We start from the raw sequence: 26,787 nt of genomic DNA, 5'->3' as shown, positions 1-26,787 counted from the left end.
ACCAGTTATGGGGTATAGAGGTGCTAGTAGCCTAGTGGGTAACACACACGTCTATGAAGCAGAAGACACAGGTTCAAACTCCACTTACTACCATTGTGTCCCTGAACAAGACTGTCCCTGTAACTACTGATTGTACGTCGCTCTGGATAAGGGGGTCTGATAAATGCTGTAAATGTTATGTGTACTAACTATGGAATATAGGCGCAGAATACATGATTATAATTTGCCCTCATTCCGGTATCAGCAGACGTTTCGGACGCAGGGCGCGGGGCGGTAAACGGGAACGATTGGGACGCGCCCCTCCTCTTCACGCCGTCTCTCGCGAGATTCCCGGGTGGAAAAATTCAGTCCATAGGCAGGCGGCGTTGGCCTCGGCGTTGGCTGGCAGCGGCGGCGCGTCCTGCGCATTTTGCCCCGTAATGTTGAACGCTGCTGGCCCCGAGTTGGCGAGTTGAGAAACGGGAAGCCCGCGACGGTCGACACGCCGGCGATCCGGCGAGGAATTGAAAAGCCCCGGCAGGTGAGGCTGGAGTTTAAAAACGGGACCGCGGCTCGGCTCGTTTCCTGCGCCTGGAAACGCGGCCCGGTGCCGAATGTATAGCTGGTATATATCTATCTATATATCTACATATGTCTATTTATATCATTTATAAATATCCCAGCGTTTGTCCCGTGGTCGAATGTGAATAATGTCCCTTTTTGTCCCTCTGAATGCGACGCGCTGTGGTTTTGTGTGTGTGAAACTAGTTGATTGGGGAGTGTTACAGTGTCACACCGTCAACTGTTACTCCAAGGCTGTAAAATAATGAAACACTTGGTCGCTGTTTGAAGGTTACTGCTCTGTCGCTGGCTGTGGGAGGTTTTACTAGTTGACGTGCTGGAATTTCGCTGTTTTACAGGCCCGCTGGTTCATATTTAGAGGTGTAGTGTTGTGTTTTACTGTGTGTGTGTGTGTGTGTGTGTGTGGGGTTTAAAAACCCAGACCACACATCATATGGCCTTCGCTGCATTATAAGGCGCCATAAACCAAGTGAACTTCATTCACGGTGTTATGAAGCAGCACTGGTCGGCCTGGCTTCGTTATAATTCATTATTGACGGGGTTCTTGTGCACAACGGGCAAGTTTAAGTGCATAATGAACCGTGTCCCGGTCCGCCGTGGGCCGTGTAATGGACAGACGCACTACGTTCGGAGAGGCATCGGAGTCCCGAGGGTCAGAGGGGTCGCCCCAAGATGCACCAAAGGCGTGACACATTCCTGTTGCTGAGATTACCTCTAATACTCCGCCCTGAATACTCCGGCAGGGGGGAGGAGACGAGCCTGCGGCTCACTAATAATGTCCTCACTGTTACACAGGGGCTCCGATTTATTGACATGAATAAATCTCATATTAGATATAAAGAAAGATATAACAATCCGTTTGCAGGGAGACATTTTTTTTTAGTTTTTCCATTTTCAATAGAGGTGTATTATTATTAGATACACATTTTTAGAGGCAATAATAATTTTTTTTCTGAAGGACTATGAATAATCCGTTCAACATTTAAGGCTTTGACCGCTTAATATAGAATAAGGTTGATGAAATATGATCATAAAATAAGAAATGTGGTATCTGCAGGATGATGGACAGAATCAGCCTTCTCTTTCTCAGTGCGCCATATTGTTATAATCTCAGATTAGTGCCAATCCCTTTGTCTCGGTCAGACGGTCCTAGGATGCCTCAGATTATGATTACGCTGTGCTCTGCCCTGACTGCTGTGTGGACTGTTACACAAGTTGATCATTAGGTTCTAATGAATTATTTGCTGGAACCATTTAGTCCCGTCAGAAACATTAACCATGACATTTTGCCAAGCGATCCCGTGTATCAGTTATAGCTGCCAGATGACGACTGGATTACAGCGGGCGTTTAATTACCTAATTATGGGAGGGCTGCGTCGGCACGTGCTTGTGATCTCGTGACCCTCCCCCGTTCTTTATGTGTGTGCCTTGTCTGGGTGTAATATTATTGTTGACTCATTTTGTTGTGGTACGGTCCTTCTGAAATATTAATGCGACTCCATCTGACACTGGCGTAGCGTTACACAGCAGTATTGTCAGGATGTGGTGATGCAACACACACACACACACACCCGTCTATCGCTGTACCTGCTTTAAATAGATTAAGCATGATATTCCCTATGATCCATAATCAGTAACGCAATATAAGCCACCATATTTTGGTCCATTTTGATGTTTCAGAATAAGATATCGATATCGTGGAGATGCATGAATCCGAAGTTCCAGCACTCGTGTGTTTTACGTAGCGGAGCATAATTCCTGGCTGAGCAGATGAGATGCCACTGGTCTGCATTCGGCGCACGGCTACACTCCAGGTTCTCCCGTCGGAACTGGATTAACGGGATCCCTTTACCTCAAACCTAGATTGTCTGGTTGCCAGGTAACCCTGAAGGGTCCGCGGGCTGCCGGTATGCTCACGGTTCCGTTTGTTCACGGAGTTCCCTGCGGAGTTCTCCGAGCATTACGATTCATTACATCTCTTCAGCAGACAATAATCCAAATCGCATGTCTGGGATGGACATGATGATCCCCGAAGTTCTAATAAATGTTCTACTGGAACATGTTCTAAATTAAACCTGTAGCATGTGGAGAACTGTCGACCTCTGTTTGACCTGTGAAGCAGTGTTAAAAAGTATTGTTTCGCATGGATTGACTCTTAAGTTGTGTGGCGTTAATGATCAATTGGTTAATGATCAATGAGCTCATTGGCCCCAAGGCCAAAAAGCTCCAGGGCCCGCTGCTTACCCGTCTTATCAGCCCGGGCCTCACCGGCGTTATCAGGAGAATGTTTGACCGGCGTGTGCTGAAGCCGCTTTCCGATGCGCTGTCAGCGCCGCCTGCGCTCTGATTCGTTTGGCGGCTGGGGTGACGGAGGCTGGTCTCGTATGAAGGCCGTCAGGAGCAGCGAGGGCCCGTGACTCATGATTTTTTTTTTTTTTTTGGTTGTGTTCCTCCGATTGCCCCACTAAAGGTGTTCATCCACTATTAATTCTCAGGTTTCTTTTTAGCAGCGATGCAGCGGTTCAAACCGGACTTATTGGGACTGTTTTCTGTTTGTGCTAAACTAAATAAGATGTTCAGTGCAACTCTGAAGGGGCACTAAATGGCGAATCACCGTTTTTTTTTACTACATTGAAGGCAAAATTGCTCAACAGTGCCACTTAACAAACAAACGCACATTAGGTCTCACTTGGATTAATGGATTATTGTATGTGATAGGCTGGAAATCACTGGTCTCGTGGCTTAGCACCTTTAAATTATGATGAGATCTTCATAATAATCCTTCCCACAGGAATCCTGCGCTTTTAACACCATTTTGACGTGTCAGATGTTTGATTACTAAGGAAAGTTTTCTTCTCATGAGAGGATCTAGAGAGTGGAACTAGTTGCATTACCGGAGCGATTAGATAATTTCTACTCAACATCCCCACCGTGGCCCGTTCCAGATTCAAGGAGGAAATTCAGACCAATCGGGGGATGTTAAGAGCCATTGTTTCTACTCGGGTTAATAAAGTGGAGTAATTATTATATTTACACCAATAATTGGAAGACATTTTTTTTTTTTTGGGAGGGCTCCCTTTCATACCCGATGACCAGTTTCAGACCTGGTGACAGCAGTTTTTTTTATTTATTTGCATTTTGTCATCTGTAACCGTCTCACCCAGTTATGTAATAGCAATTTATGTGCAGCTCTTTGTATGGCGCAGGTGGAAAATGCCCTTTCATGTTACAGGTGAGGATCCTGTTGCATAACCAGGCCTGGCAGCGAGCTGAACTGGAAAATTGGTTTAAGAAACTGGATTTGATGATCTGCCAGAGCAGAGAGATTGTATTATCGCCTAAATAGACTACATTCTTTTTACCCAGCAGAATTGCACCATTTGCTTGTCCGCCTAATTGCCGCCTCAACCGAGTCATTTGAACCACGGCGCCAATGCACAGTTCTCGCTGCCGCATTGTAGCGGGAAGCAATAGCTGAAATGGAAAAAACGTATTTGATGAGTTGGTCCATTAAAAAAAAAAAAAAAACATACAACGGTGACAAGGAACCGGTTTGGCTCTTACCCAAACAATGAGCAAAATCTTCCGAGAAATCTGAATTTACATTTGTGCCCTTTATTGACCCCTTTAGGAATCTGTGTTTTACCTTAGGAGGTATTGTCATGGTAAAATGTGAAAAAAAATCCGTAATAGTTTAACAATTGGATTAGGTTATAATAAGGTCATAATGAGTGGAATTTATTAAGCTTGTTTACAAACATATTGACCGAGTTTCTGATTAAAAACTGATTAATATCTGGTCAGAAATGTTCTAAATGCTGTTTTTACAAAGAAAAATAGTTTGGTTGTACGGTTTTGTAACTTGGAAAATTGGACATAAGAACCATGATAATTGTGAAGAGGGGGGGGATCACGAAACGGTATTCTTGCCATTTCGCCCAACCCTCTCTGTGGAGGGAGCATTGTCCGAATCGCGTTTATCGGCTGTAGCGAAGGTCGGACTCATTATTTAACTACTTCCTTTTTCAGGTCGATCGTAGAGTCCCTGGCATGTGAGAGCGCGCGGCCCTCCGATTTCACCCCCTTCTCTCGGCAGTGTAACGTGAGATGGCGTGAGCGCCTGCCGTGTTCCCTTTCAGAGGCGCATAAACGGCTCCTTTTGATTGGATACATCCCTCCCACCTCCCCGTTCCTGTTTTTTTTTTTTTTTTTTTTTTTTTGTGTCAGCTGTGGTGAGGCTCGCCTCCTCCTGGATCCGAGCCTGATGGTTACCGCCACCTGCCTCCAGCCCCCTGCCTCGCTGACAGCTGCCCCGCCAGGCCGCGCTGGACGCGCGTGTCTAGCACGTCCATATGCTGCCCAGGTCGAATTTATCAGCGCAAAAAGTGTCTCGCGTCCCTCCTCACAGCTGCGCATTTGTATTTGGGGAATGTTAGCCGGAAGTGTAGTGCCATGGCAACAGGGCGTTCAGAAACGAGGTGGGACTACAGTAGTTTCCATTGCAGCGGGGTGTGTGTGTGTGTGTGTGTGTGTGGCATTTCGGAACACAGCTGTAACATCGTCGTGGCACTGCAGCCTCATCGGTGGGTCAGAGGGAGGCAGTGTGAACTGGCCAACCCCTGTTTGTCTATTGTTCCCCCCCCCCCCCATCCCTTGTGGATGATGTCACCGCGGGACGAGGAGAATGGAGGCTTGTCGGGCCGCGGCGTGAGGCGTTTTGCCAGAGTCTGCTGGGCCACGGGCCGCCTCGCGGGAACCCTGGCCTAGTCTCCCAGGAGGCCACCAGCGCTTCAGCGCCACACGGTATCACTGTGAGGTTCTTAATGATCACCTTAACTCCAGACTGTGAGTTCTGATGACTCAGCGTGTGTGTGTGTGTGTGTGTGTGTGTGTGTGTGTGTGTGTGTGTGTGTGTGTTTGAAGGTGAGTTCAGTATTTGGCCTTTCGACTGATTTAAAAACTGTTTTTGTCCCTGTAGAGTTTCATCACCTTCTCTTTCTGGAATCTTCCATCCGTCTTCTCCCATCTCTCACTCTCCCATAGTATTTTTTCAGACTTCCACATAATTGGTGTTCCCTTTTCTTTGCTGTAAACTCGTCTTTCCTGTTTGCCGCGCTTGATTGCAGGAAGAGCTGTTATTGGCTGTGCCCTGGTTTTATGTACACTTTCGACTCGCTGCTCTTCCTGGACGTTTCCTGTCTGGTTGCTGGTATGACCGGCATGATCTGGGGCATGTCAGTAGGCATGGTTTACATTCTTGTGACTGAAATGTCCATCCTGTGGCTTTTCAGTTGTTTATTTTTTTGTTCATACATTTACAGTGTGCCCATGCGCTATAATTTAAATCTGGGGAGATGAAGAACATTCCTGCTGAGTAATGATGACCCTTGACCTCAGTTCTAGGAGCACTTACTCTGTTTAAGTGCCTTTTCTGAATTTTGTATTATTTTTAGAAACATTTCTTCTCCGATAAATGCTTATAAAGTCTGTGTTGATTTGTTCCCATTGTATATTCCAGTGACGTACCGTTAATAAAAAATGATCTGAAAATTCAGTTACTGTGTTGGTCTGGCAGATGTCTGAGTTCTTGTTTTTTTGATTATCTAAGAGTTTTTGGACATTTCCTAATGTCGGTCTTGAGTCATGGGTAGCTGGGGACTTGACAAAGTTCAGAGTACAATGGAGGGAAAATGCAAACGACTGAAACCTTATTTGTTGACCTGAGAACAGATGTCACTGGCAGTTTCAGTCTAGGCCGAATGGTGGCTCGCAGGCTTTTCAGCGCATTGATTAATGTAACTTAATAATAAATCAATAACATTCAGAAGGGTTTTGGACATTCCTATTGGTGAGTTTTGACCTTTGACCTGAGAGCGTGTGTGTCTGTGTGTCTGTCTCTTTCTCGCTCTGTGTGCAGGAGTGCAGGATGGTGTTTTGAACATGCTGCTGAGGTTCCTGCTGTTAATAGGAGTGTGGGGCAGGCGGGGGCTGGTGGAGGCTGCGATGTTCACCACCACCCCCGTCTCCAACAGCTCCGCTGACCCCCCGCCCAAAGAGTGGTGCTACAAGGCGCGCATCCGCAGCACCGTGCTGCAGGGGCTGCCCTTCGGCGGGGTGCCCACCGTCCTCGCCCTGGACTTCGTCTGCTTCCTGGTGGGTACCGCACCCCACACCCACACCCACGGCCTGGAGCCGCGCCAGTCGGAGCATTTACTTTATAGGTGTCTCTCCCGCCAAGCCGCCACATCATGCGCTGGGTTAGGATATTAGCAAGCAGCTGAGCCAAACGGAGGTGGCGCTGGAATAAAAATGTTAGCGGGCCGCTCCAGGTACTAGATGTTCCAAGATGTACCTGTGCCTACAAGATGTCATCTCCATTACACCACAGCCTGCAAAGCATGATGTCCACTTTACATAACACATCCTGTGTCGCATCAAAATGTTCCGCAATAAAGAAGGCCGGATATTCTAGTTGATAACCAATAACTAGTGCCGGTTACACCCAAAGCACTTGTACAGGTTTATGTAACTGTGGCAAGAAAATGACTAAATTCTCTTTATCCTAATAAAACCCTTTATTTTACTGGTTTTATGTGCTTTCTTGAGGCCTTGCATAGTGACATTATTGTCCTCGTGTCATTCCAGACTCTACTTTTCGTGTTCTCTGTTCTGAGGAAGAAGGCATGGGACTATGGCCGCCTGGCACTGGTCAGCGATGCGGACAGGTAAGCCCATAGCAAAAGGCCGCAAAACAAGAACAAAGAATTGACATTTCATCATATTAAATAAGTTGCATAAAACATTCGCTGCAAACCTTTTTGCATTTAAACCCAACTAAAAAAACATTTTATTTACATTTCTGGCATTTATCAGATGCCCTTATCCAGAGCATTTTTTAACGAGTAGTACAGTGACAGCCCCTCTGGAGAGAGTGCGGGTTAAGCATCTTGCTCAGGGGTCTGGGTCACCTGATTTGTTTTTGCCTTTTTATTTTCTGTGATTTTTAATCCACACACACCGTATGCGTGAATTATGTCTGATTATAAATGAACCATGAACCTTGAGCAAGGTCCTAATTTGCATTGTCTGTTTCATCTCTGTTTTAACAAACACCAGTTGATAAGAAAATTTGCTCCCGTGTTGCCAGATAGTGATGGAAAATTTCTGCATCATATGCAGTTATGACCACAAAATATAATTCAGAACTTCAGTCGGTGGGTATCCACCGTATCAAGGGTTTAAAGGAGGGTTTCGGTGGCTCAGTTGAATGCAGTATCAGTGTGTTGTGGTGGTTGTGGGCAAGGTCTGCTTACAGAATATTGACACGTCTTGGCCTATTTCTGTTATCATTTTGCAACTTTAACCCATACTCATTAGGGGGTGAGGATGAGGACAGAGGTGATGATGGGGTGAAAAGTGCACCCCGCTCTTCACATGCTTTTCCCGAATGGCAAACGCGTCTGATGACTGAAAACCCTGCAGGAGGGTGAAGTGCAGCGCGGGAGGGTTTATTTGTTTGGGCCGAGTGGACGCGCTGTCGCCCACCGACGATTTATTCAGCTGGGAGCCTTGCTGAACACTGCCGTTGAGTGAATTGATTGGGAAGTGCTGAGACACTCCTATGTGGTAGCAGGCTGAAATCAGCATATTTATTCTGCCTCATGCACGTTTTTGATCGTAGACCTGTTCTTAAGCAGCGCTTTAACATGCAAATGCATGCAATTCACATCACCAGTTTGTGTTACGCTCAATTACGTGAATTAAATGCTGGTGTTAGGTAGTATAACTGAAGTCATGTGATCATTTAATTAAGTCGATGTTAGGATAAATGGAGCATCACATTACTGTTATGTTTTACCACTCATTCTTATTCTCTTGTCAGGCTCCTAAATGTAATTTTCTGCAAAATAATGATTTTTTTTTTTTTTTTTATAAATATCCACCCAGGATTTATCAAATGCTGTGTGTGTGTGTGTGCGCGCGCACATGTGTGTAAGATAAGTTCACCTTTATTTCCCCTTTGTGCTCTGAAGACAGGATCAGCGGTACAGCCGACTGGACGAACGGGAATAGTATGTTGTTTTTACGTCACAATTTGTATGCATTTCTCCTCTGCTCTGCTGTTAAATTAACCCTCTTTTCTCTCTAGATGTGTGCAGGGACTTTTTCCCCTTTCTGCTTGATCGTCATCTTTCTTTCTCACTCGCTGTATCTTTACTCTGATGGTAGTTTCTCCTCTGGGCTGGCCTGTATTTAATCAACATTTCGTGTCTCTCTCATTAAGCATGCACTTTTTTCCGATGGGTGGGAATGCGCTGCTTGCCACCGACAGGCAGGATGCTTACAGGGAAAGGTAAAGGTGGTGTTGACCCTGTGGATCTGTAGGAGACATGATTTTTGACCCCTTGACCCCAAAGAGGCATTCCACCCAAAGTCTGAAAAATATGACTTACAAATTGACCGATGAATTCATTGCAGACTACCAGTTTTGGTTGGAATACACCTCAAATTGTGGTTTAGTTGAGAGCTCAAAAGATTCTGGGAACTGTAGTCTACTTTCATAGACTGCAGAACACAGGTCAAACCGCTCTGTCTCTGACTTTCAGTGTGTGGGTTTTAATCTCTACTAAACTCTGTTTGTGTCTCCATTCTTGTGTGTGTGTGTGTGTGTGTGTGTGCGCATGCAGTACTTTAGCCTCTTCAGGATTACCTGGGTCATTTCCTCCTCACTGAAACACACATTAACACATGAAATGACTGAGTAGAAGCTGGCACCTTTTATAAATAACGTTAGACCAGTATGTCAACCAGTGAACATCATCCTTTTGACGTAGACTGAGACCAGCTTCATGCTTCTCATCATATTAACACAGACACTGAAATTTATTCTGTATAAACCTTAATAAAGCCTCTTTGCGGATTCTGTGATGCATACCTGAACAGTTGTGTATTTTATTTATTTTTTTTGTGCAGTGTGGCCTCTGCCATGCAGACCCCTGACCGTTATGAGCGCCTAACCTCGGTCTCCAGCTCAGAGATTGATCAGCGAGACAATGTGAGTCCTCATTGCGTTTTGACAGTGAGGGCTTTTCACTGCATGAACTGTAAAATTTATTATTAAAATGAAGCTTGCCCTTTTCCTTGAAATATATATGTGTGTGTGTGTGTCTGCATGCTCAGTGAGCTTCTCTGTTGCAGGGATTCTGCTCCTGGTTAACAGCCATCTTCAGGATAAAGTGAGTACCGCAGGATAAAGTGGGAATGCACGTACACAAATAGCTGACTGTGCCTGTCTGAATGTAACTTCAGGTGTGTTCATGGGCGTGTTGGCACACTTGTGCATGCATGCTTGTGTTCCTGTTTTTTAAACAGTTGAGACCAAAAGTTTACATACACTGTATAAAAAGACACAACTTTTTTTTTTTTTTTCTTACTATCGGATTCCTGAAATAATTTCTATTTGCTAAATGTCAAAATAATGTGTGAATTGTTAGTGTTTTTTTTTTTTTTTCTTCTTTTTTTTTTTTTTTCAAACTTCAAAGTCAAACGTTTACATACACAAGGGGGTACTATACCTGGGAAAGCCCAGATGATGTCATGGCTTTAGGAGCATCTGATCGGTTAACTGGCTCCACTTGAGTTGATCCAAGAGATGAACGTCTTCTGGTGCGGAATCTGTGTATCAGTCCCAGAACAAAAGCAAAAGACCTTGAGAAGATGCTGGCTGACACGAGTTCTGCACCGACAAGCACTGAAAGGCTACTCGGCGAGGAAAAAGCCATTACTCCAAAAGCGACATAAAAAGCCAGATTATACTTTGCAAATACACACAGGGACAAAGACCCTAATTTCTGGAGACATGTCCTGTGGTCTGACTAAATAAAAATTGAACTGTTTGTGGTAGTGGTGGCCTAGCGGTTAAGGAAGTGGCCCCGTAATCAGAAGGTTACAGATTCGAATCCCGAGGCGCCATGGTGCCACTGAGGTGCCACTGAGCAAAGCACCGTCCCCACACACTGCTCCCTGGGCACCTGTCATGGCTGCCCACTGCTCACTAAGGGTGATGGTTAAAAGCAGAAGACACATTTCGTTGTGTCACACATTTCCGTGTTCTGTGGTGCTGTGTATCACAATGACTATTACTTCACTTAAAAAAAAAAAATACAAAGTACGGAGGTGGCAGCATCATGTTGTGGGGGTGTTTTGCTGCAGGAGGGACTGGCGCACTTCACAAAACAGATGGCATCATGAAGAAAGAACAGTATGTTGAAATATTGAAGCAGCATCTCAAAACATCAGCCAGGTAGTTAAAGCTTAGGTGCAAATGGGTCTTCCAAATGGACAATGACCGTAATCGTACTGCAAAATTGGTTACAAAGTGGCTTAAGTACAGCAAAGTCAATGTTTTGGAGTGGGCATCACAAAGCCCTGATCTCAATCCATTCGAAAATTTGTGGTCCGAGCTGAAAAGACGTGACGAGAGCAAGACGGCCAACAAACCTGACTCAATTACACCAGTTCTGTCAGGAGGAATGGGCCAAAATTCCATTAAACTGTTGTGAGAAGCTTGTGGAAGGATACCCAAAGCAGTTGCATCAATTCATTCAGTTTAATGACAGGTAATTCTACCAAATACTATTCAATTGCATGTGAACTTTTAACTTTGAAAATAGAAATGAAAAAATCTCTATAAAATTCTAACATTATTTTGACATTTAGCAAATAGAAATTATTTTGGAAATCGAACGGGCCTAAAACTGAAAGGGTTTTGTATGATTTAATATCAGAGAGTAACAAAAAAAAGTTACGTCTTTTTATACAGTGTATGTAAACTTTAGGTTTCAACTGTGTGTGTGTGTGTGTGTGTGTGTGTGATGGTTACCTGCAAAACATGAAAGTGAAACCCAGTAATACCGCCGTGTTCCAGAACATTTACATTTACAGCATTTATCAGACGGCCTTATCCAGAGCGACTTACAATCAGTAGTTACAAGGACCATCCCCTTGGAGCAACTTAGGGTTAAGTGTCTTGCTCAGGGACACAATGGTAGTAAGGCGAGCGTGTTACCCACTAGGCTACTACCACCCTATTAAGAACATGGTGTAAATAGTTAGTTACGTTCGAGTGAATGTAAATTTACTTCAATTCCTGCCATCTCAGGGACGACGAGATCAGGGAGAAGTGTGGGGAGGATGCCGTGCACTACCTCTCCTTCCAGCGTCACATCATCGGCCTGCTAGTGGTGGTGGGCGTCCTGTCGGTGGGCATCATCCTGCCAGTCAACTTCTCAGGAGACCTGCTGGGTGAGTCGGGGACGGGAAACACCATAGGGCCAGCGTGTGTGGGCGGGTCGCTACAGTAACAGTCATGTGCTCATGACTGTACCCTTTTTATGTGTGTGGTTTTCTCGGAACCCTCGAGGTGTGGGTTTCATTTTCTCATCCTGACCGGCGCCCTTTGCCCAAATGTCAGGGACATTTATTTATTTATTTATTTATCTATCTCTCCCTCCTCCCATCTACAGAAAATGATGCTTATAGTTTTGGAAGAACCACTATAGCCAACCTAAATCCAGAGTGAGTGCTTTTCTTTTCTTTCTTTTTATTTTTTCCTGCTTTGTACTGTTTGTAATGATGTAATCCCTCACCGGGTTTCTCCTCTCAGGAATAACCTGCTGTGGCTGCACACTATCTTCGCCTTCCTTTACCTGTTACTGACTGTGTACAGCATGAGACGGCACACCTCCAAAATGCACTACAAAGAGGACGACCTGGTCAGGGCGTACCCTTCCTCATCTAGAACAATTCGTGTCCATTTCTACCACATTATTCACCTACAAACTCTCCACAAGATCCAGATTTTTTTTTCCTTCTGTGTACCCCACAGGTGAAACGCACTTTATTTATTAACGGCATCTCGAAATACGCAGAGGAGAAACACATCAAGCAGCACTTTGAGTGAGTTTGATATTTCATGTGAAGAGATCTCATTTTATCATGTGCAGCTAATTTTATCGGCATTATTGCTACTCCTACTGTACTACTTCTGTCTGCTCTTCTGTTGTCATTATACCATAGTATGGTCTTGCTGTAGAGTTTCCTGACAGACCAAAAAAATAGAAATCAACTAACAATTCAAATGTTTGTTTTGAGTGGTTGGTCTGGTTGTGATTGGTTGATCCACAGAACAAAAATCCATATGAAGAGTCAGCAGTGTCCTGTTCATTAACTCGTTATTGAGGCTGTAGATAGATGAGGGTCTGTGCTAGAGTAATGGGAGCCGTATGAGCCCTGTGCTGCAGGTCATGCGGTGGGATGAGGGGCGACTGCTGGTGCTGCCGGATGCATCGTAGCCAGAGAAAATGGTGTTTTGAATAATCTCATTTGTGTGCTTGTCACCCACATTCCTGTCCCATTTCACCGCGTCAGCCAGTGAATGACTCCTGGACCAAGTGAAATAAGGCAATCAAGACATTAACCCTTTATATTATACCAAAGAGTATCTTTTTACACTGAACCGGTGTCACCAAGTTGAAGGTGTCTTTAAATAAATAAATAAAAAAGGTTTTAACAATTGTAATTTGATTTCAAATCAGAAAATAAAATCACACTGACCAAGTATGTAACAACATGGAATATCCCTCAATGCAATGCAACATATAATGTTAAAAAACAAACATTATCGCTACAAAATATAATTAAGATATTATTTACAGTACACAATATAACAATATACATAAAGTACAAGACTATAATGTGCATGGACTATTCCAGATTAGGTCAGAGCTGGATTGTTTTGCTGTTTGTTTCAGATATGAAATGCTGTGTGCTGAAATTTTTATTTTTTTTTTAAACACAGACAGGCTTATGAAACTTGCATAGTCTTGGATGCTCGCATGTGTTTTGATGTGGCCAAGCTCATGCACCTGGACTCTGAAAGGTACATTCCACTCCGTTATTACACATCACATTACGTTCTTTAATGTGAGATGACATCAATGTCTGTGTCCCTCTGGCTGCAGGAAGAAGGCGGAGCGCAGTAAGAAGTTTTTCACCGACGTCGCCAGTAAGGAGCCCATCACTCCCATGATCAACCCCAAACCTTGTGGCCACCTCTGCTGCTGCATCGTCAAGGGGTGTGAGGAGGTGAAGCCCCACATCTGCTGATGTCACTTACTCACTCACCCCATCCCCGATTACCCTTTTTGGACCAGGCCACCACAGCATCCTCTGACCTTTTGTGCTTCATTCTCTTTTTCCATGGAGCCTTTATTTACACCGTAGTGCCAGTGTTTACAGCATTGTGCTCTGTGCACCTGGTTATTAGTCATGGTCCTCATCTTGTAGAGACTTGCCTCTAATGTAATAGGAAAAATAATGTGGTCTGTATGAGGTAGATTATGGCGGTATTTTAGTAATTCTATCTCTTGGATCCCTTGGAACTGCCTCTCTGAAGTTTTCTCTTTTTTTTTTTTTTTTTTGTGGGGGGGGTCAGGTGGATGCGGTGAAATATTACACTGATATGGAGACCAGGCTGCGAGATGAACTGCGAAGAGAGAAAGTGAATATAAACAACAAACCATTGGGCATGGCCTTCGTCACTTTCCAAAATGAGTCCATGGCCACAACGTGAGTTTAAACTTTTTTGAATTTTGTATTATTTATGCTCTATCAAGCTGTAAAGCTCTGCTATAGCAATGAGCAGTGTTCTCCCATTGTCAGAAGTCAGCTTAGTCTTTCTTGTCCCAAAATTTCGTTTAAGCCCTGTGTGCACTGTGAAAATTGGACCTCTGGCGCCCCCTGGTGAGCACTGAATTGTCATCTAGTCACTTCTGTTATTCGCAGGATCCTTAAGGACTACAATGCGTGCAAGTGCCACGGCTGCCACTGCCGACGGGCACCGAAGTCCTCCCAGTTTAGCAGCATCCTCTCCACAGACAATTGGACTGTGGCCTACGCTCCCGACCCACAGAACATTTACTGGTGCGAGGCCATCTGGACACAATCCCACCGAAAGCAGAGAAAACGGTCCACCTGTATGATGTAAAGTGTGTTTTATATATTTGTTTTTGTTTCCCAGGGAGAACCTGTCTGTGGCGGGCCTGGCATGGTGGGTGCGCTGCTTCATTATCAACTGCCTCCTCTTCCTACTTCTATTTTTCCTCACCACGCCAGCCATCATCATCTCGACCATGGACAAATTCAACGTCACCAAGCCTGTGGAGTATCTAAACGTAAGTATCCCTCCCTACCTAATTGTGTTTTGGTTCTGAAGTTCAGTACATGGAAAATCTGAATCATCAGCGTAACTAGAGTACAGTGGACGGTGTGGATATCACAAGTGATTTCATACATTTTAGGGTTATTCTGATTCTGAAGGAACTCTGGAGATTCAGAGTAACCAGTTTCATATTCATTTGTCACCGCGTTCACCCCATTCACTCTGCTCTCCCTGTTACCAATTCCCCAACTGTCTGGTCCTGCAGAATCCCATCGTCACACAGTTCTTCCCCACCCTGCTCCTGTGGTCGTTCTCTGCCCTGCTCCCCACCATCGTCTACTACTCTGCCTTCTTCGAAGCCCACTGGACACGGTACTGACTCAAGAACACGCTCAAAATTGCATTCAGAAATTTTCAATCACATTCAGGAGCTGACAAGGGCTCTATAGGGGATATATGCACGACTCTCAAAAAAAAAAAAAAAAGCTGGAAACTGAGAGTAATAAAGAATGTGAGTTCTTATCAGTAGAATTGAGAATTCCTTTCCCTTTTGAAAATTCTCATGCCATGAGTTCAGTAGTTTTAGAACAAAGAAAGGGTTTCACTCTTCTGTCAGAACAAATGGTTTGCTTTGATGTTAGGGTTGTCATGATCATTTATTGTTCATGTAAGTCTCAATTTCCTGAGCCGCTTTTCATTTCAGTGGCACATGTAGTCACTGAATATCAAACTGAGTGGTAAGCGCCTACATTGACTCGTTCAGTGTGTTCGTGTGAGCGTAATGTTATGGCATCAGCCTCTTTCCAATTCTCTCTGTAATAGTTTTAAATTCATTGTGATTAATTAATCGCACATTCAGCAAAGAATGAATAATCATCAATGTGATTTTAATAATGAATTTTAATTCTTTGCTAAATCTGCAATTTAATACCACCTGTGTTTTTTTTTTTTTTTTTTTTTTTTTTATTGTACAGGTCTGGAGAGAACCGGACCACCATGCACAAATGCTACACTTTCCTCATTTTCATGGTCCTGCTTCTGCCATCTTTAGGACTGAGCAGGTACTGTGACTGGTCCCCTTTAATCATTCCCATCTTTGGTAATGTTCTGTCTTATTTCGGATAGTTTAATCCTGCTAATAGAATGATCTTTTAGGGTGGTACACTTTACACTGGTACAATTAAAACAATGCTTTGAATGGACAGGACATTAAGGGCAAAATGTATTTTATGAGAATCCATATGTATTATTGTATGAATTAATTTAATTTAGTTAAACATCTCAGTAATTAATTTTTTTCCCTTGTATTGCAGTTTGGATTATTTCTTTCGCTGGCTTTTTGATCAGACGTTCCTTTCAGAAGCAACTATGAGATTTGAGTAAGTGGTGACACATGATTTTAATATAGAAAAAAAGGATATTGTTATTGTACTATTGAGTTGATTGTAGATTTACCTGTGTTCACTTGGTTTAGGTGCGTCTTCCTGCCAGATAACGGGGCGTTCTTTGTCAACTACGTCATTGCCTCTGCGTTCATCGGTAACGCCAACGACCTGATGCGGACCCCCTTCCTACTCATGTACATGATCCGCCTCTGCCTGGCTCGTTCAGCCGCTGAGCGTAAAATCGTCAAGAGGGTCAGTCACACAGCACACGTTTCAAAAATCCACATGACTGAATGGCACCATGATTTCAGAAAGATAATTTATTACACATACAGATTTACAGCTGCAGTTTGGGTTAAGATTTTGTAACAAATTTGCATATCCATAATATGATTTATGTAAATACATTTTTATACATTTAAATGGATTTGAAAAAAAAAGTTTGTCTCCTCAGCACCAAGCGTACGAGTTCCAGTTCGGGGCAGCCTATGCCTGGCTGATGAATGTCTTTACTGTGGTCATGGCCTACAGCATCACCTGCCCCATCATTGTTCCCTTCGGTGAGCTTGCCCACTCCAGCTACCAGACACACATAATCCGTTCCACGTAATCCACATACAACTAGACCAGTGTCCTCCATCTCTCCCTCAGGTCTGATGTACATGCTGCTCAAACACCTGGTGGACAGGTACAACATGTACTACGCCTACCTGCCCTCCAAATTGGACAAGAAGATCCACTCTGGGGCTGTGAACCAGGTGGTGGCAGCGCCCATCCTCTGCCTCTTCTGGCTGCTCTTCTTCTCCATCATGCGCATGGGTAATAAAAAAAACTTCAACATCTTCACTGGCTACCCTGTAACACAACTGACCTGCTGGTTTTTAACCATCCCTTCAGGGTTTACAGCACCCACCTCGATGTTCACATTTGTGGTCTTGATCATCACCATCATCATCTGCCTCTCACACGTCATTTTCGGCCACTTTAAATACCTCAGTGCTCACAACTACAAGGTGAGGTGGCCATTTTTTTCACTGTGTGATTTTTAAATTCTTCTTCTAAAGAAGAAGCTTTGTGGTGTTGATATGACTGAAGCTCCAGTCTGTTTCTGATTTGCAGATCGATAACCATATAGAGACAGATGCAGTGGAGAACGGGCGGCCACGAAGTGCTGCCACTGCTGCCAAATCTGCGGTCCGTTCACATCGTAGAACTTTTTTTCTTGTGACCAATGCTAAGTCATGTCTCTTTTTTTCATATTTATTTCTTATTATTGCTGCCGCAGATGTACATAGCCCAGGTGCTGCAGGAGCCAAACTCGGAAGAGGCGGGATCAGGCAGCGGAGAGGACGATGGCCAGGGGTCCTCGCAGGACGAGGAGATGATGAACGAGGCGGACTTTCAGTCGGGAGAGGACAGCCTCATCAACCACGAGGTCCACCAGTGATCCCACGAATGTAGCTAAAAGGAGCCCAGACATTGGCAGGCTGCGGTCTCTGCTGTGTCATGGGGCACAAACACTAATCTTCTCCTTTTCTACTTGATTTGCTAAAAACCTACTCACACACTCAATGCAAGTACACTGAGTACTCCTACTGACATGAAAGGGTGAAGAGCCACTGGGGCAGCCATGACAACGTGCAGCCAGACTATGTTCGAGTTTCCCTCTAGACTCCCCGGCTAGAAGACCCAAACTGGAAAAACGGCACTTTGGGAATCGGTTGGCTTCCTAAAATTCTTAATGTTCTCGTTAGCCTCCAAGGACCATGTAGGAGGCCCAGCGCCCTGTTCTCCGAAGGAACTCTGAATTGTTCTCTTTTTCTTTCATCTCTTTTATTCCTCATGCATCTGAAATCTGCGTATCACAACTTTAGTTTAAAGTCACCACTGCAGGAAGTAAAATGTGGAAGGACGCCGTATACCATGTTCATAAGTAATCATGCTTGAGTTTTGCCATGTCATGTTCTCACTCATTATGTCTCCTGTAGAACTGCAAAATCATCTCCACCATGATTGACTTGCGTGTATACTTGTCAGTCTTGTCGGAATGTATGGACTTAGAATCGAAACCTGGTCTTGCTGGGTCCTGGCCACATCAGGTTATGTATTTAAAGCTGTGTGGCCAGAGAATCCCTAGTCTGGGACAGTAATGACGCATGATGAAATGCATTCATGTAGAAAAGCAGACCAAGTGAGGTTTTGCCTAGAAACTCCCACAAACACTTTTTATTGGAGAGGTTTGCAGCAAGAAGAAAAAAATGTTACATTCTTTCTTGTTTGACCTCAGACTTTTTTTTTTTATTTATAGCAAAGATAAGACGGAAAATTTTGCAAAGGTCAGGACTGTAAATCTAAGGGTGGAGTTTTCATTTTTCTTCACTCCTGACGTGGTGATCGCTCTGCCTGTGTTTCACATGATAACACTGGAAACTGTTGTACAAACCTCCTTTTTTTTTGTTTTTTTTGCGTGTATAGCTCTTGCACATTTTACTGGAATGCAATAAGTGTTGTTTTGTATCCCTGGTTAACTTGAACTTGTGCTTATTTAAGAGTGTGTAAGCTGGTGGCAGGTTCTAACAAATTCTAACAAATGTAGTTCCTATAAATAACAATAAGCTGCGTTAAATGTCACATCAGGTCCTAATTGAAAGGCTTTTTGTGGGTTTACTGAAATTTTGAGTGTCAGTTCAATTCACCTTCCTGGGAGAAAAAAAGGACAAGAATTATGTAAACCTAACTCTCGTATGTAACTATCTGATTTTTCTGCTGCTCCAGCTAGAAGGTTAAGAGCAGAGCAGAATTAAGGTTATGAGCAAAGCCAGAGTCCAAAACTGTTGCCAGGTGTGTGGTGTGTCTCTCCTTCAGGACCGTCGTTACCGCGTCATGTCTTTTCACTCCATAGTGATGCATCGTCTGTGGCTCCACATGACTGTTCCATATAAACATTTATAAACATCATGGGTTTATGCAGTGTTACATAGTAACATTCCATATTTATAGTTCGGTAACCTTTTTCCCCTTGAAGGAAGGGTTGCGCTGGGCCGCTCCTGGCCTCTTGGTTCAGTGGAGGTGTTTAAACTTGTGAAAATATATAATTGTGTAAATAGACTGAAGTAACTGCACTGCGCTTCAACACTAAGCTCTGGTATTTATGAGTACATTTTTGTACAGTTCTTATATGCAGCGGACAGCATGTAGTCAGACAACTTCTCCTTGTTTACTTTGTCCTGATTGTGGTCGTGAACATGGTTCCTGCAAAATAAAAAAAATCTATTGAGTCAGAAAAATATGTACTTTATCTGCCCGTTTTTAGTAGTTTTTGTAAGGAAAAAAAAAATAACCCTAATTTCTCCTCAAACGCTGTATGGTTGACAAAATCTTCCAGGTCTTGGAACAAATAAAAGTGGCATTTACTAATAAACACTGGTATCCTTCACTTTTCTGGGAGTGAGATGTGGTGGGAGTGAGTGAATGAATAAATGATTGAATTAAGTTAGCGTGTCATACAGTTGTAATTCACGGGGTGCTGTGGGTGGAGTGAAAGAGGTGAGATTGAAACTGCTATTGGTGGAGTGAAAGAAGTGAGATTGCAGTTGCTGTGGGTGGAGTGAAAGAAGTGAGAGTGCAGTTGCTGTGAGTGGAGTGAAAAAAGTGAGTTTGCTACTACTGTGGGTGGAGTGAAAGAAGTGAGATTGCAGCTGCTGTGGGTGGAGTGAAAGAAGTGAGAGTGCAGTTGCTGTGAGTGGAGTGAAAAAAGTGAGTTTGCTACTACTGTGGGTGGAGTGAAAGAAGTGAGATTGCAGCTGCTGTGAGTGGAGTGAAAAAAGTGAGTTTGCTACTACTGTGGGTGGAGTGAAAGAAGTGAGATTGCAGCTGCTGTGAGTGGAGTGAAAAAAGTGAGTTTGCTACTACTGTGAGTGGAGTGAAAGAAGTGAGATTGCAGCTGCTGTGAGTGGAGTGAAAGAAGTGAGAGTGCAGTTGCTGTGAGTGGAGTGAAAAAAGTGAGTTTGCTACTACTGTGGGTGGAGTGAAAGAAGTGAGATTGCAGCTGCTGTGGGTGGAGTGAAAGAAGTGAGATTGCAGCTGCTGTGGGTGGAGTGAAAGAAGTGAGAGTGCAGTTGCTGTGAGTGGAGTGAAAAAAGTGAGTTTGCTACTACTGTGGGTGGAGTGAAAGAAGTGAGATTGCAGCTGCTGTGGGTGGAGTGAAAGAAGTGAGATTGCAGCTGCTGTGAGTGGAGTGAAAAAAGTGAGTTTGCTACTACTGTGAGTGGAGTGAAAGAAGTGAGAGTGCAGTTGCTGTGAGTGGAGTGAAAGAAGTGAGAGTGCAGTTGCTGTGAGTGGAGTGAAAGAAGTGAGAGTGCAGTTGCTGTGAGTGGAGTGAAAGAAGTGAGTGCGATTTTGATCGCTGGCTTAAGGGAGTAAATGAGTTTGGTGAACGGAGCGAAGTTCTATTCTTCCGCTTATCAATCAGGTCACGTATTCATAAATAGTATAATAGTAAATGTTCTCATTTAAGAAGAAGTCTCCAGTAGAAGTTCACCACAAAGTGGGCGTAAAAGACCCTGAACGCTGGTTGTTCGTGGCTTCTCTCCACGCCATTACGCGTTCGTGAGCGTGGAGCTCTGAAAATGGCCCGAGTGGCCGGTCCGTGACGTCAGAGGCGGCGAAGTTTCGCTTCAGGGGAGGCTGTTTGTCATGAGGCGGTCTTGTGATTGCGGCTCCCGCAAAACGCTCGGTCCTCTTGGGTCTGAAGTCTGTGTGTGTGTGTGTGTGTGTGTGTGTGTGTGTGTGTGTGTTGGCCGCTTAAAGCGACAGCGCCGCTTTGTTGAAAGTTGCGACGTGGAAATCTGCGCGCCGTCGCCGCGTCACGGGCTGAACTTCGCACATCTGGGCCTTGACGAGACTTTTTTTTTTTTTTTTTTTTTTTTTTTTTTTTTAAACCAGAAGGTGCTTCTCCACTCGGCGTCGCGGGCATTGAAATGTCCGCCGAGGTTTGTGTGTGCCGGCTGTAGAGAAGAAGAACCAGGGAGCCGCGATGGACGGCGCCGCTGCGGTTCTCCTGATCTCCGTCGCGATGTTCCTGGGATGTTTCCTTCTGGGATTCATCCCGATGCTGATCCGCTTCTCAGAGGTCGTTCTGCCTAAATTCTCCCTAAATGTGTGGATAACAAACGTGTTTTATATTTCGTGTAAACTGGGTCACTTGGTGCACGACGACGAAAGTTGAATTTCTGGAATGCAGGTGTGATGGTGGTGGCGATGATGATGAAGAAGATGATGATGATGATGATATGTGTCCTGTCCGCTCCACAGGAGAAGCTCCAGCTGGTCTCAGTGTTTGGAGCGGGGCTGCTGTGTGGCACGGCTCTGGCCATCATCATTCCAGAGGGGGTGGAGCTGATGGAGGACTCTTGGAGAGGTCCTTCATTCCTTCATTCATGCACCAGTCTGGTGTTGGAATTATTGATTATGTGCTAGTTTTTTTCCCCTCTTATTTATGGCACCTCACAATGAGATTTTTAAAATCGGATTGATTTCTGAGTTAATTTGATTGATGATGACCTGATGACGTCAACATCTCAGCATAAGATCCTTGAAGTTCTGTTCAGGGGAATTTATGCATGTTGCAGGCCAAGTGAACTTCTCCTTTATCCTGTGGTCTGATTGCCCTCAGGATGGGGTTGGCTGGCCAACTGGCTGTTATCCCAGCATGCATCAGCACAGGCCCTGGTTTCTCCTGTTCTTCATTTGTTAGAATACATTTTGATGCTTGGATTTTAAATTTTTTTTTGTAATCCTCTGCAGTCTATGCATGCGGCAGCAGTGCAGCCAGTAAAAATGACAGTGATGCGAGTTCCGAGCAGGAGGGGAGCCCTGCAAAAGGCTTGCGCCCCCACTTCTTCATAGGGCTGTCCTTGGTCCTGGGGTTCATCCTCATGTTTGTCATAGACCAGATCAGCACCTACTGCTCCCTGCACGGTACGCAGATACATTCCGTGACTTCTGGAGGAACTAAAGCGGCCGCTTTTCACCCTGCACTGACGGCTGGTTGACGATCTCTTGCAGATCCACGGACTGGAATGTCAACTGGCAGAAGTGTCACAGCCACCTTAGGACTGATTATTCACGCAGCAGGTGACGTTTCTCCTGAAATGCCCAGTTTCCCCCGCCGTCTTTCTTTCCAAATGACAGGAGTGCTGAGTGAGGAGAGGTGAGGTGAGTGACGGGGGATTATTTTGCACTTCTGAGATTTTTAACGATGCATCTCACTTCCCGGCCATCCAGTCCAGCTTTTTCTCTGTGTGTGTGTGTGTGTGTGTGTGTGTGTGTGTGTGTGTGTGTGTGTGAAGCCATTCGTTCCCAGCGATTTAAACCCGAGTTGAAAAACAGCAGAGCTCAGTTCAGAAACGTGAGCCAGACTGCGGAGGCCTCGCAGCCCAGTGACGCGTGTTTTATCAGCCCTGTTCCTGGGGAGAGAAACCCCAGAGGTGGTTGAACTCATTCGTGGAATTCTTGGAAACTAAATGAAACTTTTCTTTTTCTTTTCGCTCCTCCTTCTTGTCCCTCTGAAGCGGATGGTGTGGCACTGGGTGCGGCGGTTGCCTCCTCCCAGGTCTCTGTGCAGCTCATTGTTTTCTTCGCGGTCATTTTGCACAAGGTACAGTTGCCATCTGTTCGCCAGTGAAACCAACTCGCGTTCGAATTTGATTTCCGCGTCAGTTCTGCCGTGTTTCTGTCTCAGGCTCCAGCTGCGTTCGGGCTGGTCTCTTTCCTGATGCACGCAGGCCTAGAGAGAATCCAGATCCAGAAATATCTTCTGGCCTTTTCTGCTGCAGCGCCTGTGCTGGCCATCAGTACTTACTTCATCTTAAATGCTGTAAGTGAGGAGCGTGTCTCTACTCTTCATCTCTTCAAAGGCATGAACACTCTGTGGATTGGTGACTCTAAACTGACTGTAGATGTGTGTGTGTGTGTGTGTGTGTGTGTGTGTGTGTGTGTGTGTGTGTGGACATGCGCGCACTGGGGGCACCCAGTGTCTCAGGATGGGCTCCAGCAGCCACGACCCTGAGTAACAGGACAGTGAATTTGTGTGAGGCACCCATGGCGGTGACGTCAAAAACAAATAACGGGTCTTCGTGATGGTGACAAGTGACGCCACCTCCACCCACGAATCCTGGTTCTCACAAGCATGTTCTATTACGTTCTCTTCAGACGGGCCAGACGTCGCAGCACAGGCTCAGCGCCACTGGCGTCGGCATGCTGTTCTCGGCCGGGACGTTCCTGTATGTGGCCGCAGTGCACGTGCTGCCAGAGATCAGCAGCAGGGGGCAGCAGCACAGCGGGCCCCGGCACCAGCGGGTAGGAAGTGTGGAGTACCAGCAGGAGGGCCTGGGCCTCCTCCCCAGCGCCACGCTCGTCGCCGGAGCTGCACTGCCGGTCTTGCTCGCCCTGGGCCTGCAGGATGATTAGTTATATCATGGGATGTCATTAAATGTCAGGAAAGAATGCAAATTTGCACATTAGATTTAAGACCATCCTTTTACTTTCATTTAGACGTGTGTGTGTGTATATATATATATATATATAGATATATAGATATATATATACGTGTGTGTGTATATCCTCCATGTGCCATATTGCTGCATTCAGTGTAGTTAATATTTATTTTTTATTTGCATTTTATGTGACCTCATATTTTCAGCCATTGATGCCTGAAATAATTAAAAGCTTATAACGTTTTATCCAGGGTTGGGTCTTTTGTGGATCTTGCCGCAAAGAATAGTGTTACTTCCGCTGGTTATTCCACACAACTCAATAAAAATGCATACTAAGAAAAGGATGCCATGTGAAATAGTTGTTATTTTTATTGTTTCTCATAAACACTGTAATAGAATAGCCAAGGATCTAGAAAATTGTAAACATTTATGTGCAAATATATAGGTGTGAAAGTAAAAAAAAAAACTGTAAAAATCCTTCAGTGCACAGCTGCTATAACATGGAATTTTTCCAACACTGTAGTCACGATCCTGAACAGAATTGATGTTTGGATGTTGAAATACTGATTGTAAACGATTCATTAATGCATTTGTTTATGCTACAACAATAATCCTGTTATTAAGTGTGCTTGTGGCAACTTGAAGATCCATTTCATTGTAGACCCTGACTCTGTGTAATACTTCAGTCTGATTAGACTCTGGGGTCTCTGAAGAGTAAATTTCTCCTTCTTTTCACGAAACAATGACATGGTGTGTCTAGACAAAGAGACCCTATTGTTCTCCATCTGTAGACCTGTGGGAGGTCACTCGGTATGTCAGAGTTGGGAGGGACCGACACCCAGTTCCTCAAGCACGTCTCTACATATCAACGTGAACAGTTTTGACACCTTCACTTTTTAATCCTTATTATTTGAGTTTTACACTTTAAGATAGGCCCTTCCTGAAGATGGAGAATCTAGAATTAGCTTCACTGCTGACTAAAGCGTTTGTGCAAAGCCGTGGATGAAAGTTCGCCTCATCGAATTAAAATGTTTGAAGACAAACGACCACATTTTTTGGCTTTCATCTCCTCACAGCTTTAGTCGCTCCAGGCCTGCGCTCAGCTGCGCCTCCAGCGCCATCTTGTTGAAGGAGCGGCTGCGGGTCTGCTCCCGGACCCTCTCCCTCACGAAGAAGGCGGCCCGGGCCGCCCGGCGAGCCTCGTCCCGCACCTCCTCCCTCTCTCGCTGCAGCCCCGCCCTGCGCTGCTCCTTCAGGTCGGCCGCCGCCCTCCTCAGCTCCCGCTCCTCCTCCTCCCGCCGCCGGGCCCTCTCCCTCAGCTCCAGGTGGGCGCGCTCCCGCTCCCGGTTCTCCTGCCGGAGGCGCCGGGCCCTGCCGCCGCTCTCGGTGCGCGCCCGCTGCTCCGCCCGCTCCGCCCGCCGCCGGCTCTGCTCCGCCAGGGCCTCCTTCTGCTGCCGCTGGTGCTGCGCCTGCCGGCCGGCCCGCGTCTGCGCCCGGTGCGTCCGCGCCTCCGCCCGCGTCGCCCGCTCCCGCAGCTCCCGCAGCCGGGCCTCGGTCAGCTGGGTGCGCTTGGCCCCCAGCCGCAGCAGCTTCTGCTCCAGGAGGCTCCTCTTCAGGGACTCGTCCGCCTCCGCCCGCTCCTGCGCCTCCCGCTTGAGGAGGAGGTGCCTCAGCTGCTCCCTCTGGTTCTCCTGCCGGAGCCTGAGGCGCTCCCGGCTGTCCCGGCTGCGCCTGCTCCTGCCGGCCTGCAGCTCCTTCGTCTGCACCGCCTCCCGCTCCTTCTCCTGCCGCAGCTGCTCCTGCAGCTCCCTCACCCTCAGCAGCCGCTCCTGCCACCGCTTGCGGCCCTCCGCCTCCATCCGGGCGGCCTCCGCCCTCTCCCTCCTCCGCACCTCCTGCTCCTCGGCCAGCCTCGTCCAGCGCTCGTCCTGCAGCAGCGCCTCCTGCTCCCGCAGGCCGGCCTTCCTCTCCTCCAGCCGCTCCCGCAGCCTCCTGCGGGCGTCCAGGTCCTCCTGCCAGCGGCGCAGCTGGCGCAGGAGCTCCTTCCTCCTCCTGCGCTCGTACCGGGCGCTCCTCTCCTCCTCCCGGCTCCTCTGCTCCTGCCGCCGCCGCTCTTCACGCTGGCTCCGCCGCAGGCGCCTCTGCTCCTCCTCGTGCTTGGCCAGCATCAGGGCCGCGATCTTCCGGTCCTTCCCGGACACCGTGACGCTCATCTCACGCCCGACGTCCCGGGTCAGGGCCTCCAGCTGCCTCTCCACTTCCACGGACTGCCTGAGGTCTCCCAGGCTCACCTGGCTACAAGAGTCCGGCGTCCGACCCTTGACCCGTGACCCCGGGTGTTTGCCCCTGAAGTCCTCCGACTCCTTGATCCCGGCCCGCGGGCCGAGCACCGTCTCCAGGGCCGCCAGGTGGCGTCCGTCCGCCCACCTGACCGACCCCTCCCGCACGATCCTGTCCCGCTCCTCCCTGCACGCGGCCAGGCGTCTCCGCCGCTCGCGCTCCTGCGCCTCGTACCGCGAGCGGCGCGTCTCCGGCGGCGCGTCCCGGTCCTCCTCGGCGAACTCGGACGGGGAGCGGCGCAGCAGCTCCACCGGCCTGACCCCTGACCTGGCGCACGCCTCCAGCGAGCGAGGGCTGGTCAGCACGTAGCGGCAGCCGCCCGCCGCCGCCGCCGGCGAGTCGAAGTTGAACAGGTCCAGGTGAGGAAGAGGAGGAGGAGGAGAGGAGGCGTCCTCCATGGCGCCTTAATCCCTGCTCGTAATCCGCGCCTTCAATGGCGGCGCGACGCTCGCGAATTGTGAACAAAGTTTGTACTTTAACGCTTCAGCAACGCGTTAAATAATAATAATAATAATAATAATGAATAAACTGTTCCGTGTGGCTCTCACCAAACGTGGAGCGCTACGCCGGGACGCTTTCCCGTGCCCATGGTGACAGGCGACGTGCTGCGACGTGGCGGCGTCCTTACGTCACGTGCGCAAGAGCGCCCCCTATCGTTCATTACAACTGACCGGCCAAGTGACAACTGTCCTCTTTTGTCGTCTTGTTTTATAATGCAGCGTAATGGCCTTTTATTCAACATGTCACGTGTTGCTGGAATGTCATGTTACATGACACAATGACA

The 26,787-nt window shown here is 46.5% G+C and overlaps 3 protein-coding genes across 6 annotated transcripts; 2 read left to right on the top strand and 1 right to left on the bottom strand.

Moving 5' to 3' along the window:
- The first annotated feature begins 333 nt into the window (after positions 1–333).
- tmem63ba (transmembrane protein 63Ba) lies at positions 334–19,588 on the top strand. Of its 3 annotated transcripts, none has more exons than XM_028988336.1 (24): positions 334–520; positions 6,487–6,714; positions 7,207–7,286; positions 8,595–8,633; positions 9,535–9,616; positions 9,760–9,797; positions 11,723–11,865; positions 12,087–12,138; positions 12,227–12,335; positions 12,449–12,519; positions 13,421–13,501; positions 13,584–13,707; positions 14,057–14,190; positions 14,407–14,544; positions 14,642–14,795; positions 15,048–15,154; positions 15,757–15,843; positions 16,096–16,161; positions 16,257–16,419; positions 16,622–16,727; positions 16,819–16,986; positions 17,065–17,180; positions 17,287–17,361; positions 17,453–19,588. In XM_028988336.1, the coding sequence occupies exons 2-24, from the start codon at positions 6,502–6,504 to the stop codon at positions 17,612–17,614; spliced, it is 2,508 nt and encodes an 835-aa protein (XP_028844169.1). In that variant the 5' UTR covers positions 334–520; positions 6,487–6,501; the 3' UTR covers positions 17,615–19,588. The 3 variants fall into 3 exon arrangements, with proteins under 3 accessions (XP_028844169.1, XP_028844168.1, XP_028844170.1); XM_028988335.1 differs by having other exon boundaries at positions 6,479–6,714; XM_028988337.1 differs by lacking the exon at positions 8,595–8,633 and having other exon boundaries at positions 335–520; positions 6,479–6,714.
- A 1,531-nt stretch (positions 19,589–21,119) lies between these two features.
- Positions 21,120–24,007, top strand: LOC114795828 (zinc transporter ZIP9-B). 2 transcript variants are annotated; one of them, XM_028989498.1, is made up of 7 exons: positions 21,120–21,298; positions 21,481–21,586; positions 21,973–22,146; positions 22,234–22,302; positions 22,740–22,825; positions 22,910–23,044; positions 23,380–23,909. In XM_028989498.1, the coding sequence occupies exons 1-7, from the start codon at positions 21,203–21,205 to the stop codon at positions 23,635–23,637; spliced, it is 924 nt and encodes a 307-aa protein (XP_028845331.1). In that variant the 5' UTR covers positions 21,120–21,202; the 3' UTR covers positions 23,638–23,909. The 2 variants fall into 2 exon arrangements, with proteins under 2 accessions (XP_028845331.1, XP_028845333.1); XM_028989500.1 differs by having other exon boundaries at positions 21,165–21,409; positions 23,380–24,007.
- Positions 24,008–24,145: 138 nt separating this feature from the next.
- On the bottom strand, positions 24,146–26,681 carry LOC114795831 (coiled-coil domain-containing protein 177). Its single transcript, XM_028989506.1, has one exon. It carries the CDS (start codon positions 26,399–26,401, stop codon positions 24,734–24,736), a length of 1,668 nt encoding a protein of 555 aa, XP_028845339.1. The 5' UTR covers positions 26,402–26,681; the 3' UTR covers positions 24,146–24,733.
- Positions 26,682–26,787: the final 106 nt, after the last annotated feature.

This window comes from Denticeps clupeoides, chromosome 8, assembly GCF_900700375.1.
Source record: "Denticeps clupeoides chromosome 8, fDenClu1.1, whole genome shotgun sequence".
Lineage (NCBI taxonomy): Eukaryota > Metazoa > Chordata > Actinopteri > Clupeiformes > Denticipitidae > Denticeps > Denticeps clupeoides.
The sequence above is the reverse complement of the archived record's forward strand: the minus strand, read 5'-3'. Positions and strand labels throughout refer to the sequence as shown.

Excerpts from the sequence above, each read along its gene's own strand:
- LOC114795831 (XM_028989506.1), bottom strand. The coding sequence starts at position 26,401 with ATGGAGGACGCCTCCTCTCCTCCTCCTCCTCTTCCTCACCTGGACCTG.
- tmem63ba (XM_028988336.1), top strand. The coding sequence starts at position 6,502 with ATGCTGCTGAGGTTCCTGCTGTTAATAGGAGTGTGGGGCAGGCGGGGG. Across the intron at positions 13,708-14,056 it reads TCGTCAAGGGGTGTGAGGAG|GTGGATGCGGTGAAATATTA; the intron begins GTGAAGCCCCAC and ends GGGGGGGGTCAG. Across the intron at positions 17,181-17,286 it reads TCAGTGCTCACAACTACAAG|ATCGATAACCATATAGAGAC; the intron begins GTGAGGTGGCCA and ends TCTGATTTGCAG.
- LOC114795828 (XM_028989498.1), top strand. The coding sequence starts at position 21,203 with ATGGACGGCGCCGCTGCGGTTCTCCTGATCTCCGTCGCGATGTTCCTG. Across the intron at positions 21,299-21,480 it reads TGCTGATCCGCTTCTCAGAG|GAGAAGCTCCAGCTGGTCTC; the intron begins GTCGTTCTGCCT and ends TCCGCTCCACAG. Across the intron at positions 21,587-21,972 it reads GATGGAGGACTCTTGGAGAG|TCTATGCATGCGGCAGCAGT; the intron begins GTCCTTCATTCC and ends AATCCTCTGCAG.